This window comes from Lagenorhynchus albirostris, chromosome 10 (assembly GCF_949774975.1).
Source record: "Lagenorhynchus albirostris chromosome 10, mLagAlb1.1, whole genome shotgun sequence".
Taxonomy (NCBI): Eukaryota; Metazoa; Chordata; class Mammalia; order Artiodactyla; family Delphinidae; genus Lagenorhynchus; species Lagenorhynchus albirostris.
This window is the reverse complement of record NC_083104.1, coordinates 52005745-52022920: the sequence shown is the minus strand read 5'-3', so window position 1 is coordinate 52022920 and position 17176 is coordinate 52005745. Positions and strand designations below refer to the sequence as shown.

At 39.7% G+C, this 17176-nt stretch overlaps 1 protein-coding gene across 2 annotated transcripts in view; it reads right to left on the bottom strand.

The window, feature by feature from the left end:
- Positions 1–17176, bottom strand: part of DYNC1LI1 (dynein cytoplasmic 1 light intermediate chain 1) — a 44721-nt gene that overhangs the window by 12837 nt on the left and 14708 nt on the right. The window contains exons 3-4 of one of the 2 annotated variants that reach the window (XM_060162460.1): positions 8802–8918; positions 7835–8065 (exon numbers count right to left, since the gene is read on the bottom strand). In XM_060162460.1, the coding sequence (XP_060018443.1) occupies positions 7835–8065; positions 8802–8918 (348 nt within the window). The remainder of the gene's footprint in view (positions 1–7834; positions 8066–8801; positions 8919–17176) is intronic. The other variant, XM_060162461.1, reaches the window with a different exon arrangement.

Genomic DNA, 17176 nt, shown 5'->3' with positions numbered 1-17176 from the left:
CACACACAAAGTAGTGTGTGCATCAGGACTCAGGGGAAGGAGCAGTGACCCCAGGGGAGACTGAACCAGAACTACCTGCTAGTGTTGGAGGGTCTCCTGCAGAGGCGGAGGGTGGCTGTGGCTCACTGTGGGGACAAGGACACTGGCAGCAGAAGTTCTGGGAAGTACTCCTTGGCGTGAGCCCTCCCAGAGTCTGGCATTAGCCCCACCAAAGAGCCCAGGTAGGCTCCAGTGTTTGGTTGCCTCGGGCCAAACAACCAACAGGGAGGGAACCCAGCCCGACCTATCAACACTCAAGTGGATTAAAGTTTTACTGAGCTCTGCCCACCAGAGCAAGAGTCAGCTCTACCCACCACCAGTCCCTCCCATCAAGCCTCTTAGATAGCCTCATCCACCAGAGGGCACACAGCAGAAGTAAGAAGAACTACAATCCTTCAGCCTGTGGAACAAAAACCACATTCACAGAAAGATAGACAAGATGAAAAGGCAGAGGGCTATGTACCAGATGAAGGAACAAGATAAAACCCCAGAAAAACAACTAAATGAAGTGGAGATAGGCAACCTTCCAGAAAAAGAATTCAGAATAATGATAGTGAAGATGATCCAGGAACTTGGAAAAAGAATGGAGGCAAAGATCGAGAAGATGCAAGAAATGTTTAATAAAGATATAGAAGAATTAAAGAACAAACAGAGCTTAACAATACAATAACTGAAATGAAAACTACACTAGAAGGAACCAACAGCAGGATAACTGAGGCAGAAGAACGGATAAGTGACCTGGAAGACAGAATAGTGGAATTCACTGCTGCGGAACAGAATAAAGAAAAAGAATGAAAATAAATGAAGACAGCCTAAGAGACCTCTGGGACAACATTAAACGCAACAACATTCGCATTATAGGGTTCCCAGAAGGAGAAGAGAGACAGAAAGGAGCAGAGAAAATATCTGAAGAGATTATAGTCAACAACTTCCCTAACATGGGAAAAGAAATAGCCACCCAAGTCCAGGAAGCACAGCAAGTCCCATACAGGATAAACCCAAGGAGAAAAATGCCGAGACACATAGTAATCAAATTGGCAAAAATTAAAGACAAAGAAAATTATTGAAAGCAGCAAGGGAAAAATGAAAAATAACATACAAGGGAACTCCCATAAGGTTAACAGCTGATTTCTCAGCAGAAACTCTACAAGCCAGAAGGGAGTGGCATGATATACTTAAAGTGATGAAAGGCAAGAACCTACAACCAAGATTACTCTACCTGGCAAGGATCTCATTCAGATTTGATGGAGAAATCAAAAAGCTTTACAGACAACCAAAAGCTAAGAGAATTCAGCACCACCAAACCAGCTCTACAAGAAATGCTAAAAGAACTTCTCTAAGTGGGAAACACAAGAGAAGAAAAGGATCTACAAAAACAAACCCAAAACAATTAAGAAAATGGTCATAGGAACATACATATCGATAACTATGTTAAACGTGAATGGATTAAATGCCCCAACCAAAAGACACAGGCTCGCTGAATGGATACAAAAACAAGACCCATATATATGCTGTCTACAAGAGACCCACTTCAGACCTAGGGACACATACAGACTGAAAGTGACGGGATGGCAAAAGATATTCCATGCAAATGGAAATCAAAAGAAAGCTGGACTAGCAACACTCATATCAGATATAATAGACTTTAAAATAAAGAATGTTACAAGAGACAAGGAAGAACACTACATAATGATCAAGGGATCAATCCAAGAAGAAGATATAACAATTATAAATATATATGCACCCAACATAGGAGCACCTCAATACATAAGGCAACTGCTAACAGCTATAAAAGAGGAAATAGACAGTAGAACAATAATAGTGGGGGACTTTAACACCTCACTTACACCAGATCATCCAAAATGAAAATAAATAAGGAAACACAAGCTTTAAATGACACAAGAGACCAGATAGATTTAATTGACATTTATAGGACATTCCATCCAAAAACAGCAGATTACACTTTCTTCTCAAGTGCGCACGGAACATTCTCCAGGATAGATCACATCTTGGGTCACAAATCAAGCCTCAGTAAATTTAAGAGAATTGAAATCATATCAAGCATCTTTTCTGACCACAACGCTATGAGATGAGAAATGAATTACAAGGAAAAAAACGTAAACAACACAAACACATGGAGGCTAAACAATACGTTACTAAAGAACCAAGAGATCACTGAAGAAATCAAAGAGGAAATCAAAAAATACCTAAAGACAAATGACACTGAAAACACGATGATCCAAAACCTATGGGATGCAGCAAAAGCAGTTCTAAGAGGGAAGTTTATAGCTATACAAGCTTACCTCAAGAAACAAGAAACATCTCAAATAAACAATCTAACCTTGCACCTAAAGGAACTAGAGAAAGAAGAATAAACAAAACCCAAAGTTGGCAGAAGGAAAGAAATCATAAAGATCAGAGCAGAAATAAATGAAATAGAAACAAAGAAAACAATAGCAAAGATCAACAAAACTAAAAGCTGGTTCTTTGAGAAGATAAACAAAATTGATAAACAATTAGCCAGACTCATCAAGAAAAAGAGGGAGAGGACTCAAATCAATAAAATTAGAAATGAAAAAGGAGAAGTTACAACAGACACCGCAGAACTACAAAGCATCCTAAGAGACTACTAAAAGCAACTCTATGCCAATAAAATGGACAACCTGGAAGAAATGGACAAATTCTTAGAAAGGTATAACCTTCCAAGACTGAACCAGGAAGAAACAGAAAATATGACAGAGCAATCACAAGGAATGAAATTGAAACTGTGATTAAAAATCTTCCAAAAAATAAAAGTCCAGGACCAGATGGCTTCACAGGTGAATTCTATCAAACATTTAGAGAAGAGCTAACACCCGTCCTTCTCAAACTCTTCCAAAAAATTGCAGAGGAAGGAACACTCCCAAACTCATTCTTTGAGGCCACAATCACCCTGATACCAAAACCAGACAAACATACTACAAGAAAAGAAAATCACAGACCAATATCACTGATGAATATAGAGGCAAAAATCCTTCACAAAATACTAGCAAACAGAATCCAACAACACATTAAAAGGATCATACACCATGATCAAGTGGGATTTATCCCAGGGATGCAAGGATTCTTCAATATACGCAAATCAATCAATGTGATACACCATATTAACAAACTGAAGAATAAAAACCATATGATCATCTCAACAGATGCAGAAAAAGCTTTTGAAAAAATTCAACACCCATTTATGATAAAAACTCTGCAGGAAGTGAGCATAGAGGGAACCTACCTCAACACAATAAAGGCCATATACAACAAAGCCACAGCCAACATCATTCTCAATAGTGAAAAACTGAAAGCATTTCCTCTAATATCAGGAACGAGACAAGGATGTCCACTCTCACCACTATTATTCAACATAGTTTTGGAAGTCCTAGCCATGGCAATCAGAGAAGAAAACGAAATAAAAGGAATATAAATTGGAAAGGAAGAAGGAAAACTGTCACTGTTTGTAGATGACATGATACTACACATAGAGAATCCTAAAAATGCCACCAGAAAACTACTAGAGGTAATCAATGAATTTGGTAAAGATGCAGAATACAAAATTAATGAACAGAAATCTCTTGCGTTCCTATACACTAATGATGAAAAATCTGAAAGAGAAATTATGGGAACACTCCCATTTACCACTGCAACAAAAAGAATAAAATACCTAGCAATAAACCTACCTAGGGGAGCAAAAGACCTGTATGCAGAAAACTATAAGACACTCATGAAAGAAAGTAATGATGATACCAACAGTTGGAGAGATATACCATGTTCTTGGATTGGAAGAATCAATATTGTGAAAATGACTATACTACCCAAAGCAATCTACAGATTCAATGCAATCCCTATCAAATTAACAATGGCATATTTTACAGAACTAGAACAAATCATCTTAAAATTTGTATGGAGACACAAAAGACCCCGAATAGCCAAAGCAGTCTTGAGGGAAAAAAACAGAGCTGGAGGAATCAGACTCCCTGACTTCAGACTATACTACAAAGCTACAGTAATCAAGACAATATGGTACTGGCACAAAAACAGAAACACAGATCAATGAAACAAGATAGAAAGTCCAGAGATTAACCCACGCACCTATGGTCAACTAATCTATGACAAAGAAGGCAAAGATATACAATGGAGAAAAGACAGTCTCTTCAATAAGTGGTGCTGGGAAAACTGGACAGCTACATGTAAAAGAACGAAATTAGAACACTCCCTAACACCATACACAAAAATAAACTCAAGAGATGGATTTGAGACCTAAATGTAAGACCGGACACTATAAAACTCTTAGAGGAAAACACAGGAAGAACACTCTTTGACAAAAATCACAGCAAGATCTTTTTTGATCCACCTCCTAGAGAAATGGAAATAAAAACAAAAATAAACAAATGGGACCTAATGAAACTTCAAAGCTTTTGCACAGCAAAGGAAACCATAAACAAGATGAAAAGACAACCCTCAGAATGGGAGAAAATATTCGCAACAAATCCACGGACAAAGGATTAATCTCCAAAATATATAAACAGCTCATGCAGCTCAATATTAAAGAAACAAACAACCCAATCCAAAAATGGGCAGAAGACCTAAATAGACATTTCTCCTAAGAAGACATAAAGATGGCTAAGAAACACATGAAAAGCTGCTCAACATCACTAATAATTAGAGAAACGCAAATCAAAACTACAATGAGGTATCACCTCACACCAGTTAGAATGGGCATCATCAGAAAATCTACAAACAACAAATGCTGGAGAGGGTGTGGAGAAAAGGGAACCCTCTTGCACTGTTGGTGGGAATGTAATTGATACAGCCACTATGGAGAACAGTATGGAGGTTCCTTAAAAAACTAAAAATAAGGCTTCCCTGGTGGCGCAGTGGTTGAGAGTTCCCCTGCCGATGCAGGGGACACGGGTTCATGCCCCGGTCCGGGACGATCCCACAGGCCGCGGAGCAGCTGGGCCCGTGAGCCATGGCCGCTGAGCCTGCGTATCCAGAGCCTGTGCTCCGCAACGGGAGAGGCCACAACAGTGAGAGGCCCATGTACCGCCAAAAAAAAAACAAAAACTAAAAATAGAATTACCATATGATCCAGCAATCCCACTACTGGGCATATACCCAGAGAAAACCATAATTCAAAAAGACACATGCACCCCAATGTTCATTGCAGCACTATTTACAACAGCCAGGTCATGGAAGCAACCTAAATACCCACTGACAGACAAATGGATAAAGAAGATGTGATACATATATACAATGGAATATTACTCAGCCATAAAAAGAACGAAATTGAGTCATTTGTTGAGACGTGGATGGATCTAGAGACTCATACAGAGTGAAGTAAGTCAGAAAGAGAAAAACAAATATCGTATATTAACGCATGTATGTGGAACCTAGAAAGACGGTACAGATGAACTGGTTTGCAGGGCAGAAGTTGAGACACAGATGTAGAGAACAAACGTATGGACACCAAGGGGGGAAAACCACGGTGGGTGGGGATGGTGGTGTGCTGAATTGGGCGATTGGGATTGACATGTATACACTGATGTGTATAAAATTGATGACTAATAAGAACCTGCAGTATAAAAAACCAAAAACAAACAAAAAAACTAACACTAAACTTTCTTTGGGTTATTTGTATGGAAATATGTTAATATAAATGTTTCAGACACTACATGAAATTTCTAAAAATCTTATATGTTCTGGTATAATGTTATGTCATAATTCTAGTTATTTAAAATGTATATCTCAGAAATAACTGAATTTCCTTGTCAATTGCATTATTATGAACTTTCATCAAATCTTTTTTTTTCTTTTTTTTCTTTTTAAGGATCCTCCAGTAGGAGCTGGGGCCTCAAGGATGCCTGCCTCTTTCAGAGTTTTGTTGTCTAGGGGATTGTCAGCCTCATGACTGCTCCTTCTTTTTTTTTTTTTTTGGCAGTACGCGGGTCTCTCACTGCTGTGGCCTCTCCCGTTGCGGAGCACAGGCTCCAGATGCACAGGCTTAGCGGCCATGGCTCACGGGCCCAGCCGCCCTGTGGCATGTGGGATCTTCCCGGACCGGGGCACGAACCCACATCCCCTGCATCGGCAGGCGGACTCTCAACCACTACGCCACCAGGGAAGCCCTCATCAAATCTTTAATCGTGGTCATTTTTAAGTCTTTTGTCATTTACAGAGAGTTCCGGGTATACTCTGATGCTTTTGCAAAAATGTTCTTATAAAAGGGTTTCATCTTCAAGGAATTCATGGAAAAGACTCTGACAATACAGGTTTCTGGTAACTGACTATACTGCTGAACTGAATGAATGAGCATTTTCAGAACTCTAATGGAAAACTGATGGATTCATAAAAGTGCTAACAGAAGATCAAGATGAAAAAAAATTAATTACATGGGACTGAGTGAACTGATGAGGATGATTATAATTTTTGTGATTTTCTGTTTGAATAAAAAAAAGTTAATGTGAATACACCAAGAGCGTTAACAATGTATACTTTGATTTAGTAATTACTCTTCAAGGAATTCTTAAGGGACCAGTGACAGATACACACACACAGCGATTTCCATACAACTGATTTTCATGTTTAAAGGCAAAACAACCAATTTGGAAACAAATTATCCACAGCACAGGATTAAAACAGTATATGGGGGAATATTATACAAAGCCACAAAGAAGGAAAACTGTCCTGAACTTACATGGGGTCAGGAGGAGGGAATCTTGAACAGTTGAGCATGATTCCACCAGGAACAGAGGGGCATGCGTATACCTTTAGCAGCTCTGGTAGCTATTACCCTTCAAATCAGAGGCTGAAATCTAATTGGTTCTCAAGTTACAGCATGCACCAGATTTCAGCAGTTTCTGATTCAGCAGTCTGGGAAAGGGCCTGAGAATGTGTATTTCTCACAAGCTCTCAACTGTACTGATACTGATGCTGCTGGTCTTAGGACCACACGCTGAAAACCACTGACTGCTATAGAATAAATTTTGAGAGGGGGGAGAAAAGCCCCAGAGGTAATGGCCAACAAGGAAAAAAAGGTATAGATTAAAAGCAGTTAGACATCCTTTTCAATAATTTTGCACATACAGTCTCTTAAGTTTTTACTGTTTCCGTGCATATAAATTCCAGTAAGCTGTCAAATTTCCCCTAAAAGTTATCGGCTAACAATAGCAAAGAACAGCAGCATACCATCTGTATATTTTCTTAAGCAAAGTGCAACACTGACATATGAAGAGCTCTCAGTGAAATTAAGAACTGTGACAAGTGGCTTACAACTTGTTAGAAATGACCCGTATCATTTTCATAATTTCCATGAAAATTTCCAACTTACATGGGCACGTACAAAATATATTATGTACTTTGTAAATCATAAAACCAGCTTAACATCTTTATATTTATGTTGTTACTCAACATCTTTATGGACATACTTCATTTTGACAAGGTTAATAAAGATTGCTCTACTTATCAAGAAACGAGACTACTGAAAATGAGCAGCTGAAGAAAGATTTTATCCTGAAAACCCGCTTTCCAAAATGAACGCATACGGGCTTTTGGCAAAGAAGAAAAGGCGCCTCTACTAAAGAGTCTGCCGTTATGTGTATGTTTCCAATGTAAAACTATATTAAAACAGCACATCATTCAAACTGAATTTCAAAAGCAGTACTCTGAGTTTCCTTCATTAAACCTTATTCAAAGTCAAAAGTTCCTGACAATTCTGATAGTCAGCTAGGATATTTTGTCTTTGAAATCTATTTTCTAGACTACTCACACTTTTGTTCCATTTCTTTCATTTCTTCAGGAGGAATTTTCAATTTGTCAATATGTTCTCTAACAACACTTGCCCATTTCTGTAAAGAATCCAAAGCAGTCCAAGGCTTTGACATATCAACAACCAACGTAACTAGAGTGTCCTTCAGAGAAATGGCATCCAGTGAAAATTTAAGGAGGCCTTTGTGATACGGGTCTCCATCCAAGATCCATACATTACATCTTGTTTGATCTACAACAGACAAAAGAAAGTTACCAAGGCAACAGGATAAAGTCATTTCATCATCCAACTAACAATACAACTTGGTATTTTAAGGCATCTCCACAGGAGATGTCTCCTTTGGCAAGGTTCACCTACTTGGGTTACATCTACCAATTCATTAAGTCCTAATGAATACTCAAGAGAATGATTTAACTGCCAACACAGAAAATCAGCATCCTCTACTTCATATTTCTCAATCCCAAACCACAGACTGAATAACATGTTTCTATTCTTACCATCAGCAGATAGAGCCATGCATATTCAAGATATTATATACGAAAATGAGAAGGCAAGTGATCTATAGAAGAAAAAAATGGCTGATCAGATAAGAAAAGCTGGGGAGTAAATGACACTTTCATGTCGAAAAATGAGACGATGGTAAAAAGAGGGCAAAACAATCATAGAATACTATTATTTCACTATCAGAGGGAAAATGAACTGAAAATTTGAGATTCTTCAAGGTTAGCAAGAAAGCTAAAGTCTGCACACCAATACCTTAAGACGTTTAAAAATACCACTATATGAATCCCAATCTCAAACCAATAAAAGTATGCCCTAACATAACTATTTACTGACTGGCATGACACAATAGGTCTCCTAGTAAAAAATGACACACTAAGAAAAGTCAAAGACTAATATTAATATGGATAGCAGTGCAACTTGGAAAGACTTCAGTAAACCTACATTACAAATAAACGACACTCACCATCCCTGTCTTCATCATGAACATTTAAGTACAAATATTCCAATCCTCTTCCTTTCTTGTACTCCTCTATTCCCTGAATTTTTCTTATTAAGCTTGTTTTTCCAGCTCCATCTTCACCTGTAAAAAAGGACAAATCTTTAAAATTATAATATGGATTATTAAAGAATGCTTTCTAGTGTGCCAAGAGAAAACCCAACTGGAACGAGCTTCAACCAAAAGGGTAATTTGCTGGAAAATAACTAGGTAATTATACAGGTGAAGATGCAGACTTCACCTCCAGGATTCTCTCTCTCTTGGTATCTCTGCTCCTCTTGTTAAGTCTCATTTTATCCTATTACAGATGGCTTCCTCTATGGGTATTTTTCAGGAGGCTCAACTCTTATGCCATCCTCATTTAATCTACAAGGAACAAAAGACTCTCTGTCAGTTTTCAGTCTGAAGACTCTCAGGTAAAGACTCTTAGTTGGCCCAGCTGGGGTTATGTGCATACCTAAGGGCCACTCATGGAGGAAGGATAATACATAAAAACTGACCTGGGCAGGGAACTGTGACTGTAGCCTCACCAAAACCATGAAGCCATAAGAAATATGCGCAAAGGAGAGGAGTGAGGATTGGGGATAGTGAGTTGGGCAAAGACAAGGGCAGAGAGAATGTAGAATAGACAAAAATAAAATGTAGACTTAAAAAATATTAATAGCAAGAAATCATGTGATTTAAACTTGGCACAAATTTTAAAAGTTTAAAACTAGGCTAGCTAGTCAATGTTTTGGTGAGTTTCTTTTATATTGTGAATTTATTTAAATACTACATGTTACTATTTCATGGACTTATTTTATTATTGGCAATATTTTGTTATTGTTACTTAATAAAGGTGAATTTCTTGGATCTAAGGACTTATTTCTGAAGACTCATGAGTTCTCTGAGAATTTAAAAGTTATTTTCATGTTCATGTTTAAGCACTTAAAAAATTCTATATGTCCTGGATCTTCTGAATAACTATCTTTATATCTAAACGCTGTCAGAAAATTGCAGTACCCACCTCTGCATTGGTGTTTATCAACCTTCTGGTACCAAGCTGAGGCCAAGTGATGCAGACGGAACAGAGAAGAGAGTGGCCACATAGGTATGCCAAACTCAAAAGAAAGTGTCCCAGAGCAGTCAGTGCTATTTTAAACTGTACTGGTCAGAATGGTTCTGAACCATTTCCAACATTTCACAGCAATAAGTATAGACTTAACTAAGCAATAAAGAACTTGCCATTAAATGAGTATTTACTTTTCAGTACTATTTTTGCAGTGAACCATTAAAATGGTCCATCAAAATACAAACTGGGTTGAAAACAGGAATATCTATGATAATGACATGAGTTCCATTATGATCATGCTTAAAATGGACATCATAAGGTTAACCAGTGAAAAATAAAATACATAAATACTTTTTTTTTAATTCATTTTATTTATTCATTTAGGCTGCGTTGGGTCTTCGTTGCTGCGCACGGGCTTTCTCTAGTTGTGGCAAGTGGGGGCTACTCTTTGATGCGGTGCGCGGGCTTTTCACCGTGGTGGAAACTCCTCCCCAGTGAATGCTGACCATCATTCATTTCACTGGAGTAATGGTTCTCAAAAATGCATCAGGAGGGCTTCCCTGGTGGTGCAGTGGTTGAGAGTCCGCCTGCCGATGCAGGGGACACAGCTTCGTGCCCCGGTCTGGGAAGATCCCACATGCGGCGGAGCAGCTGGGCCCGTGAGCCATGGCCACTGAGCCTGCGTGTCCGGAGCCTGTGCTCCGCAACGAGAGAGGCCACAACAGTGAGAGGTCCGCGTACCGCAAAAAAAAAAAAAAAAAGCATCAGGATAACCTGGGGGGCTTGTTAAAACACACTGCTGGGCCTCACCTCCTGGCTTTCAGAGTCAGTAAATCTGGGGTGGGACCCATGCATCTGCATTTCTAACAAGTTTCCGGTGTTGCTGATGCAGCTGGTCCAAGGACCACACTTTGAGAACTCAGACGTTTAGATGTCACTTAGACGTTTACTACAGTAAGCCAAGCGCTAGGATTATACAAAGACCCACAGGTCAAAGTTGCTGTCCTAGGAGCTCATAAATTGGAGAGGGAAAACAAACAGAAGACAATTTCAAGATACTGTCATTAGGACTGCACTAGAGATGTGCAACAAGCGGTAAACCAGACCAAAGGGAAGATCCTGGATTTGCTTGGAAGTCAAAAAGGGCTTTGCACAGAAAGTAACACTTCAGCCAGATCTTGTAGTGTTAATGAACCACAGAGAGTTAGTCATTCCAGGAAGTAGGAAAGCATATACAGAGGCCTGGAGACAAAGAAGTGTCCTTCTAGAAGGGACAAATAATTTGAATGCATGAAATTTAGAATGTAAGGGGGAAAAGGAGCCAGAAAGTGAGAATAAAAAGGGAATGCCAGATCACAAAGGGCATCCTATGCCAGGCTGAGATGGTTAGGCTTTATCCTGAAGAGTCACTGGTAGTATTTAGGTATTTTAGGAAGATTGCTATCATAGAGGTGTGGAAGAGTGACTGACAAGGGTAGGTTTGGGAGTAAGGAGACTAGATAATAGACAATTACTGGAGTCCTAGCAAGAAATGAGGTAGGCCTTAACTAAAGTATTAGTGGTGTGGTGCGACAGCTGAACTCAAAGGCTGATTTGGCTGGGAGCTGGCAGAGAGGTTAAGGGAAACACAGAGGGCAGAGAAGACCCTCCCTTGCCACAGCTACAGTCGCGCCACCCCTCCTGTTCTACCACTTACCTTTAGGTGGTTGGTCCTAAGTCTTCCTTGCAAGCTTCCACCCCCACCCCCAACATTTGTGTCTCCCAGGGTTCCTTCTTCAGACCTCTATTCTTCTCGCTCTACATATAATTCTAGGGGAATCTCCACACAAGACTTCAATACCACCTATAATCTGGTGACTCACAGACTTCTTTCCAGCCTCAGTCTCTCCTGAACTACTTACTAGTCATCATTATTTGGATGTCCCATAAATAACTCACATTTCAATATGCACAGAAGTATTAATATCATTATCTTGCATTTTCCCCCCAAACATTCACTTACATAATTATTAATAAAAGAGTCCCACATCAAGGCCCTTATCCACTGTTCCCTCTATTTAGAACATACTCTTCTATGTGTTACCTAAGCTTCTTCATAACTTCCCTCAAATATCACTTCCTCAGGTAGGCTGTTGTCCCTAACCACCTCATTTAAAATCACAACCTCAATCAAACAATCAATAAAATCACAACCTCCCAACACCCCTACTGCTTCTTGTTTTTTCTCCATTGAACTTACTAATATAATACGGCTTTTTCTTTTTTTTGCTTAGTCACTCCCTACCCCCCAAAACTCCAGAGGAACAGGCATTTTTGTGTTTTGATAACTGCTGCATCTCCAGTGCCTATTAACTCTTCATAGTGAAAAGTATATTCCTAATCCTCCTACACAGTAGCCACTGATAGACTGTCTCAAACAACAAAAAAATATGCCAAGATATTAATACAAGTTTCACAAATCCCTGAATGAACAAATACAAATTCTGTCCCCTTACCCACTTAGGGAGGGTTCTTTTTTTTTTTTTGGCCGTGCCCTGCAGCATACGGGATCTTAGTTCCCCGATCAGGGGTTAAACCCATGCCCCCTGCAGTGGAAGCACGGAGTCTTTTTTTTTTTTTTAAATAAATTTATTTTATTTATTTATTTATTTATTTTTGGCTGTGTTGGTCCTTTGTTGCTGCACGTGGGCTTTCTCTAGTTGCGGCGAGCAGGGGCCACTCTTCGTTGCAGCGCACGGGCTTCTCTTGTTGTGGAGCATGGGTTCTAGGCGCACATGCTTCAGTAGTTGTGGCATGTGGGCTCAGTAGTTGTGGCTCGTGGGCTCTAGAGTGCAGGCTCAGCAGCTGTGGCACACGGGTTTAGCTGCTCCATGGCATGTGGGATCTTTCCAGACCAGGGCTAGAACCCGTGTCCCCTGCACTGGCAGGCGGGTTCTTAACCACTGTGCCACCAGGGAAGTCCCAGCACGGAGTCTTAAGCACTGGACTGCTAGTGAAGTCCTGGGAGGGTTTTTAAACTTTAGTGTGCATTAATGCAAAAGCCTCAGAAGTCAGGACAGAAAAGGGATGAAATTTCAAGTCCATCAATGTGCTTCTATATAAGAAAAATTAAAGGACTGTAGTTTACCTCCCTTTGCCCACAGCCTAGTCAAACAGAACCATCATTGGCTTCTGCTTCCATCTCTATGGAAGCAGCAGGAGCAGCAAACACACAGTGTCTACCGTATGCATCTAACCAGCAGTAATTCCAACACAACCACAACTCTAGCGGAATGATGATTACTTCCCATTTGATACCTGGGGCTCAGAATTGTTAAAGTATCTTATCCAAAGTCTCAAACAGGTAGGAAATGACAAGGCCAGAATCTGAATTCATATGAATTGAACTCCAAAGCACCCTCTTTCCAATATACAACAAATAAACAATAATTAAATCTTTAGAAGACTATTAAACATACTGCTTATTATTTTTGTATTATGACAAAAGAGTAAGACATTCCTGCTTCCAGGGGTCACTTATTTTCAGAAGAAAAGGAAAAATGATTTAATGCATTCCTCTCTGGGGGCAGCCTCTGAGTGATGGATGGTTATGTTCCCATTCTCCTGATTCTACCTCTAAGGATTGGGAAAGAAGTTTGTTTTACTATACTAATTTCTTCTCTCCTGGAATTTTAAACCTTGGGGACCCTTTTTTTTTTTTTGGCGGTACGTGGGCCTCTCACTGTTGTGGCCACTCCCGTTGCGGAGCACAGGCTCCGGACGCACAGGCTCAGCGGCCATGGCTCACGGGCCCAGCCGCTCCATGGCATGTGGGATCTTCCCGGACTGGGGCACAAACCCATGTCCCCTGCATCGGCAGGCGGTCTCTCAACCACTGCACCACCAGGGAAGCCCTTGGGGACCCATTTTAAGAAAAATTTTACAACATTAAATTTGGAAAAAAAGAGTATACTGTCAAATAAATGGAATACGGTAAATATGGTAGTTAGAGGTTTTTTCCTCCCATTCTGTGATTTGAAATTTCTCATTTCTGGTAACAAATTACAAGTGTTCACAATGAGACTAAAGAACATTTCATAAACACACACAGGTTGTAAGGAACTCTAACGACATCCTCTCTACTTAGAGATGAGGAAACTGAGGCCAGGCCACAGTCACAAAGACTGTGGGAACTTGGTGACAGTAATCCAAACCTCCCAAGAGAATCCAAGTCAACCTTCTCGAGTGCAATTCCCCTTTGTCCTCAGAAGAAAATACAACGAGGGAAGAAAAACAGAAGAATATCTTATTCTCAAGAATATTCTAAACCTAACTAACAAAGAAGATTCTCAAGATGCTTGAAGATGCACTTTGCTTGCCGAAACAAAGTCTTTCTGGGAACAAAATTTCTCCCGTCTTCAACTTTAATGACATTTGGAAGTTACAGATGGTTGAAAATTAAACATTCATATTCTACACATTTTCAAATAAGTCTTAAGCCTCAATTATAATGACCATTTTCTGTTGCTGTCACCTTTTTTTTTTTACACCTAAATGAACTCTGACATGATTTGTCTTGATGGCAAATGCAAACATCTGAAAACAGATTTCCTGAAAGGTCTACAGAGGCCAATGAAGACATACTCTGTAAACAAAATCTCATTTGTTACCTACTATTTCCAGAAATCTCATCTGAGGTATTTGCAAAGATATAGTCTTGTTCTAGGGTTATACACATCTTCCAACCACATTATTTGTTAGACTGCTTTTTCTCTCTGTCTTAACCCATCGGCCTCCCAGTTCTCTTCTCTCACTATATAAACATACCACTCAAAAGTGAACATTCACCAAGTTCATACCACCCTCTAATCCATTCCGTACCCTGCAGCTGAGTGATCTTCCTGAATCATGCCACTCTCCCTCTTAAGACCCTGAAAGGGATTCTAGTTAATGATATTCATGCTGAAGTATTTAAAGGGAAATATACCAACATCTGCAATTTACTTTGAAATGCATTTTTTTTCATAGTTGCATGGTGGGACACATATGATAAGGCAAAAATAGTTAAATGTTAATGGAAGAATCTGGGTTTGGGTATATGAATATTAACTGTAAAATTCCTTCAACTTTTCCATATGTTGGGAATTTTCATAAAATGTCAGAAAAAAAACCCTAAGGGTCTTCCTGCTGTTCTCGCAGTAAAGGGCAAACTGTAAAGGCCAATGTCCCTTGCAAAGGCTCCCTCACCTTTCCTACCCATCTCTCACCATGTCCCACCACCTGCACGCTAGGCTCCAGCCACTCACAACCTCTTCCAGTGCAGCAGAGAGGCCTTGCTCTCTCAACTCTAAATCTTCACACACGCTTTCACTTCTTTCTGGAACATTCTTCCCCTCCCCTCACTGCACGTGGGAGAACCCTACCTTATCCTTCCTGTCTCAGTTTAGTCTCCTCTAAGAAGCTTTCTCTTATTCCAGAAGTCTGGTTAAGCACCCTCCTTTGTACTTCCACAACATACCACACACTTCATATACTTCACTGTAGTGTGTCAGCTTATTTGTGTTTCCTTCAGTGTGTCACGTCTGTCCCCTTCTTTCAACAAATATTCTCTGGGCAAGTAATCTTAACAGTAAGCAAGATATAAAGTCCTTGCTTTTAAGATGCTTACAGGAAAGAAATTATCCCATTCTTAACGGGTACTTGCTTGCTTGCTCGCCAAAACCAGAAACCGTATCTTAGTCTCTCTGGGCTGCTATAACAAAAACACCATAGGCTGGGTGGCTTTAAACAACAGACATGTATTTCTAACAGTTCTGGAGGCTGGGAAGTCCAAGATCAAAGTGCTGGCAGGTTTGGTGTCTAGTAAGGGCTGGCTTCCTGGGTCAGGGACAGTTTTCTCACTGTGTCCTCACATGGCAGAAAGGGTGAGAGCGCTCTCTGGAATCTCTTTTGTAAGGGCCCTAACCCCATTCATGAGGGTTCCACCTTCATGACCTAATCATCTGCCAAAGACCCCACCTCCTAATGCCATCATATTGGGGGTTAGAATTTTAACATGAATTTGAGGGGACTCATTCACTCTATAGCACCTGTCCTATACACAGAAGATCCTTTACCAACATTCTTCTCTCTTAATCACAACCACACGGAGTCTTTGTTTTCATAACTATACCTCATCTGTCATTGCTTATCCTGGGCCTTTACCACAATCTACTATAATAATTCATCACTCATACCTATAAAATTCAAGCGGCTCCCTCTCATCAATAACAGATCATAAAACATACCTCCTTCACTAAACTTAGGAAAACTTTCTAGTCACTGTACCGAGTTGTCAGTATTCAGCTGCCTTGCCACAGCCAAGCTGAACTAAGTTTGAAGATACTAAAAAGTCTGTCATGAACCTTCTCTTTATTCTATTATACAATTAGAAGGATCGAAAAATGTTAAAATTCAGGATGCCTATGTTTTGAATTGATGGACATTTAAAAATCATCTTTAATGGCCTAACCATTCAATAAACAAAAGCCATTAAATTCCAAGTCATTTTTGGAAAACACAACACAGAGCCTAATAGTATGAGTAAAATAAAGTAAAAGTTACATACATACTTCATTCTATCCAATTAATATACCTTTAGAGTGGCAAGTAGGACAATGGGGCCTGTGTGGCTTCAAACAGTGCTGAAAGAATGCACCTACGTAACATCTATGAACTTTAAGAAAGTTTTATCTTCAATTCCTCAGCCTTCAGCTGGCAGCGAAACAGACACACCAGCATTAAGGGTGCCAGCCAAATAGTTAATGATCTGTAAACATATACCTGTACAAGCAGAGAGTTCCTGTTTAAACAGACTAAGATGAAAGCCCTTCTAAAAAGCACTCTTTAGTGATTTTGTTAAAATTATTCTCTAAATAGTGCATCTAAATGTGCATTTCTATATCAGGTTTTCTTAAAGAGGGCATATTTTAAAGGTGTTTTAAAAACAAATCAGGGAACTTCCTGGTGGTGCAGCAGTTAGCATCCCATGCTTTCACTGCTGATGGCCAAGGTTCAATCCCTGGTCGGGGAACTAGGATCCCACAAGCCATGGGGCACAGCAAAAAAAAAAAAAAAAAAAAAACCATAACTAGAGCTTCCAAGACAAGATGGCAGAGTAGAAAAATGTGAGCCCACCTTTTCTTACAAAAACACCAAAATCACAACTAACTGCTGAACAATCATCAACAAAAAAACTCTGGAACCTACCAAAAAAGATATCCTACATCCAAAGACAAAGAATAAGTCACAATGAGACAGTAAGAGGGGGCAC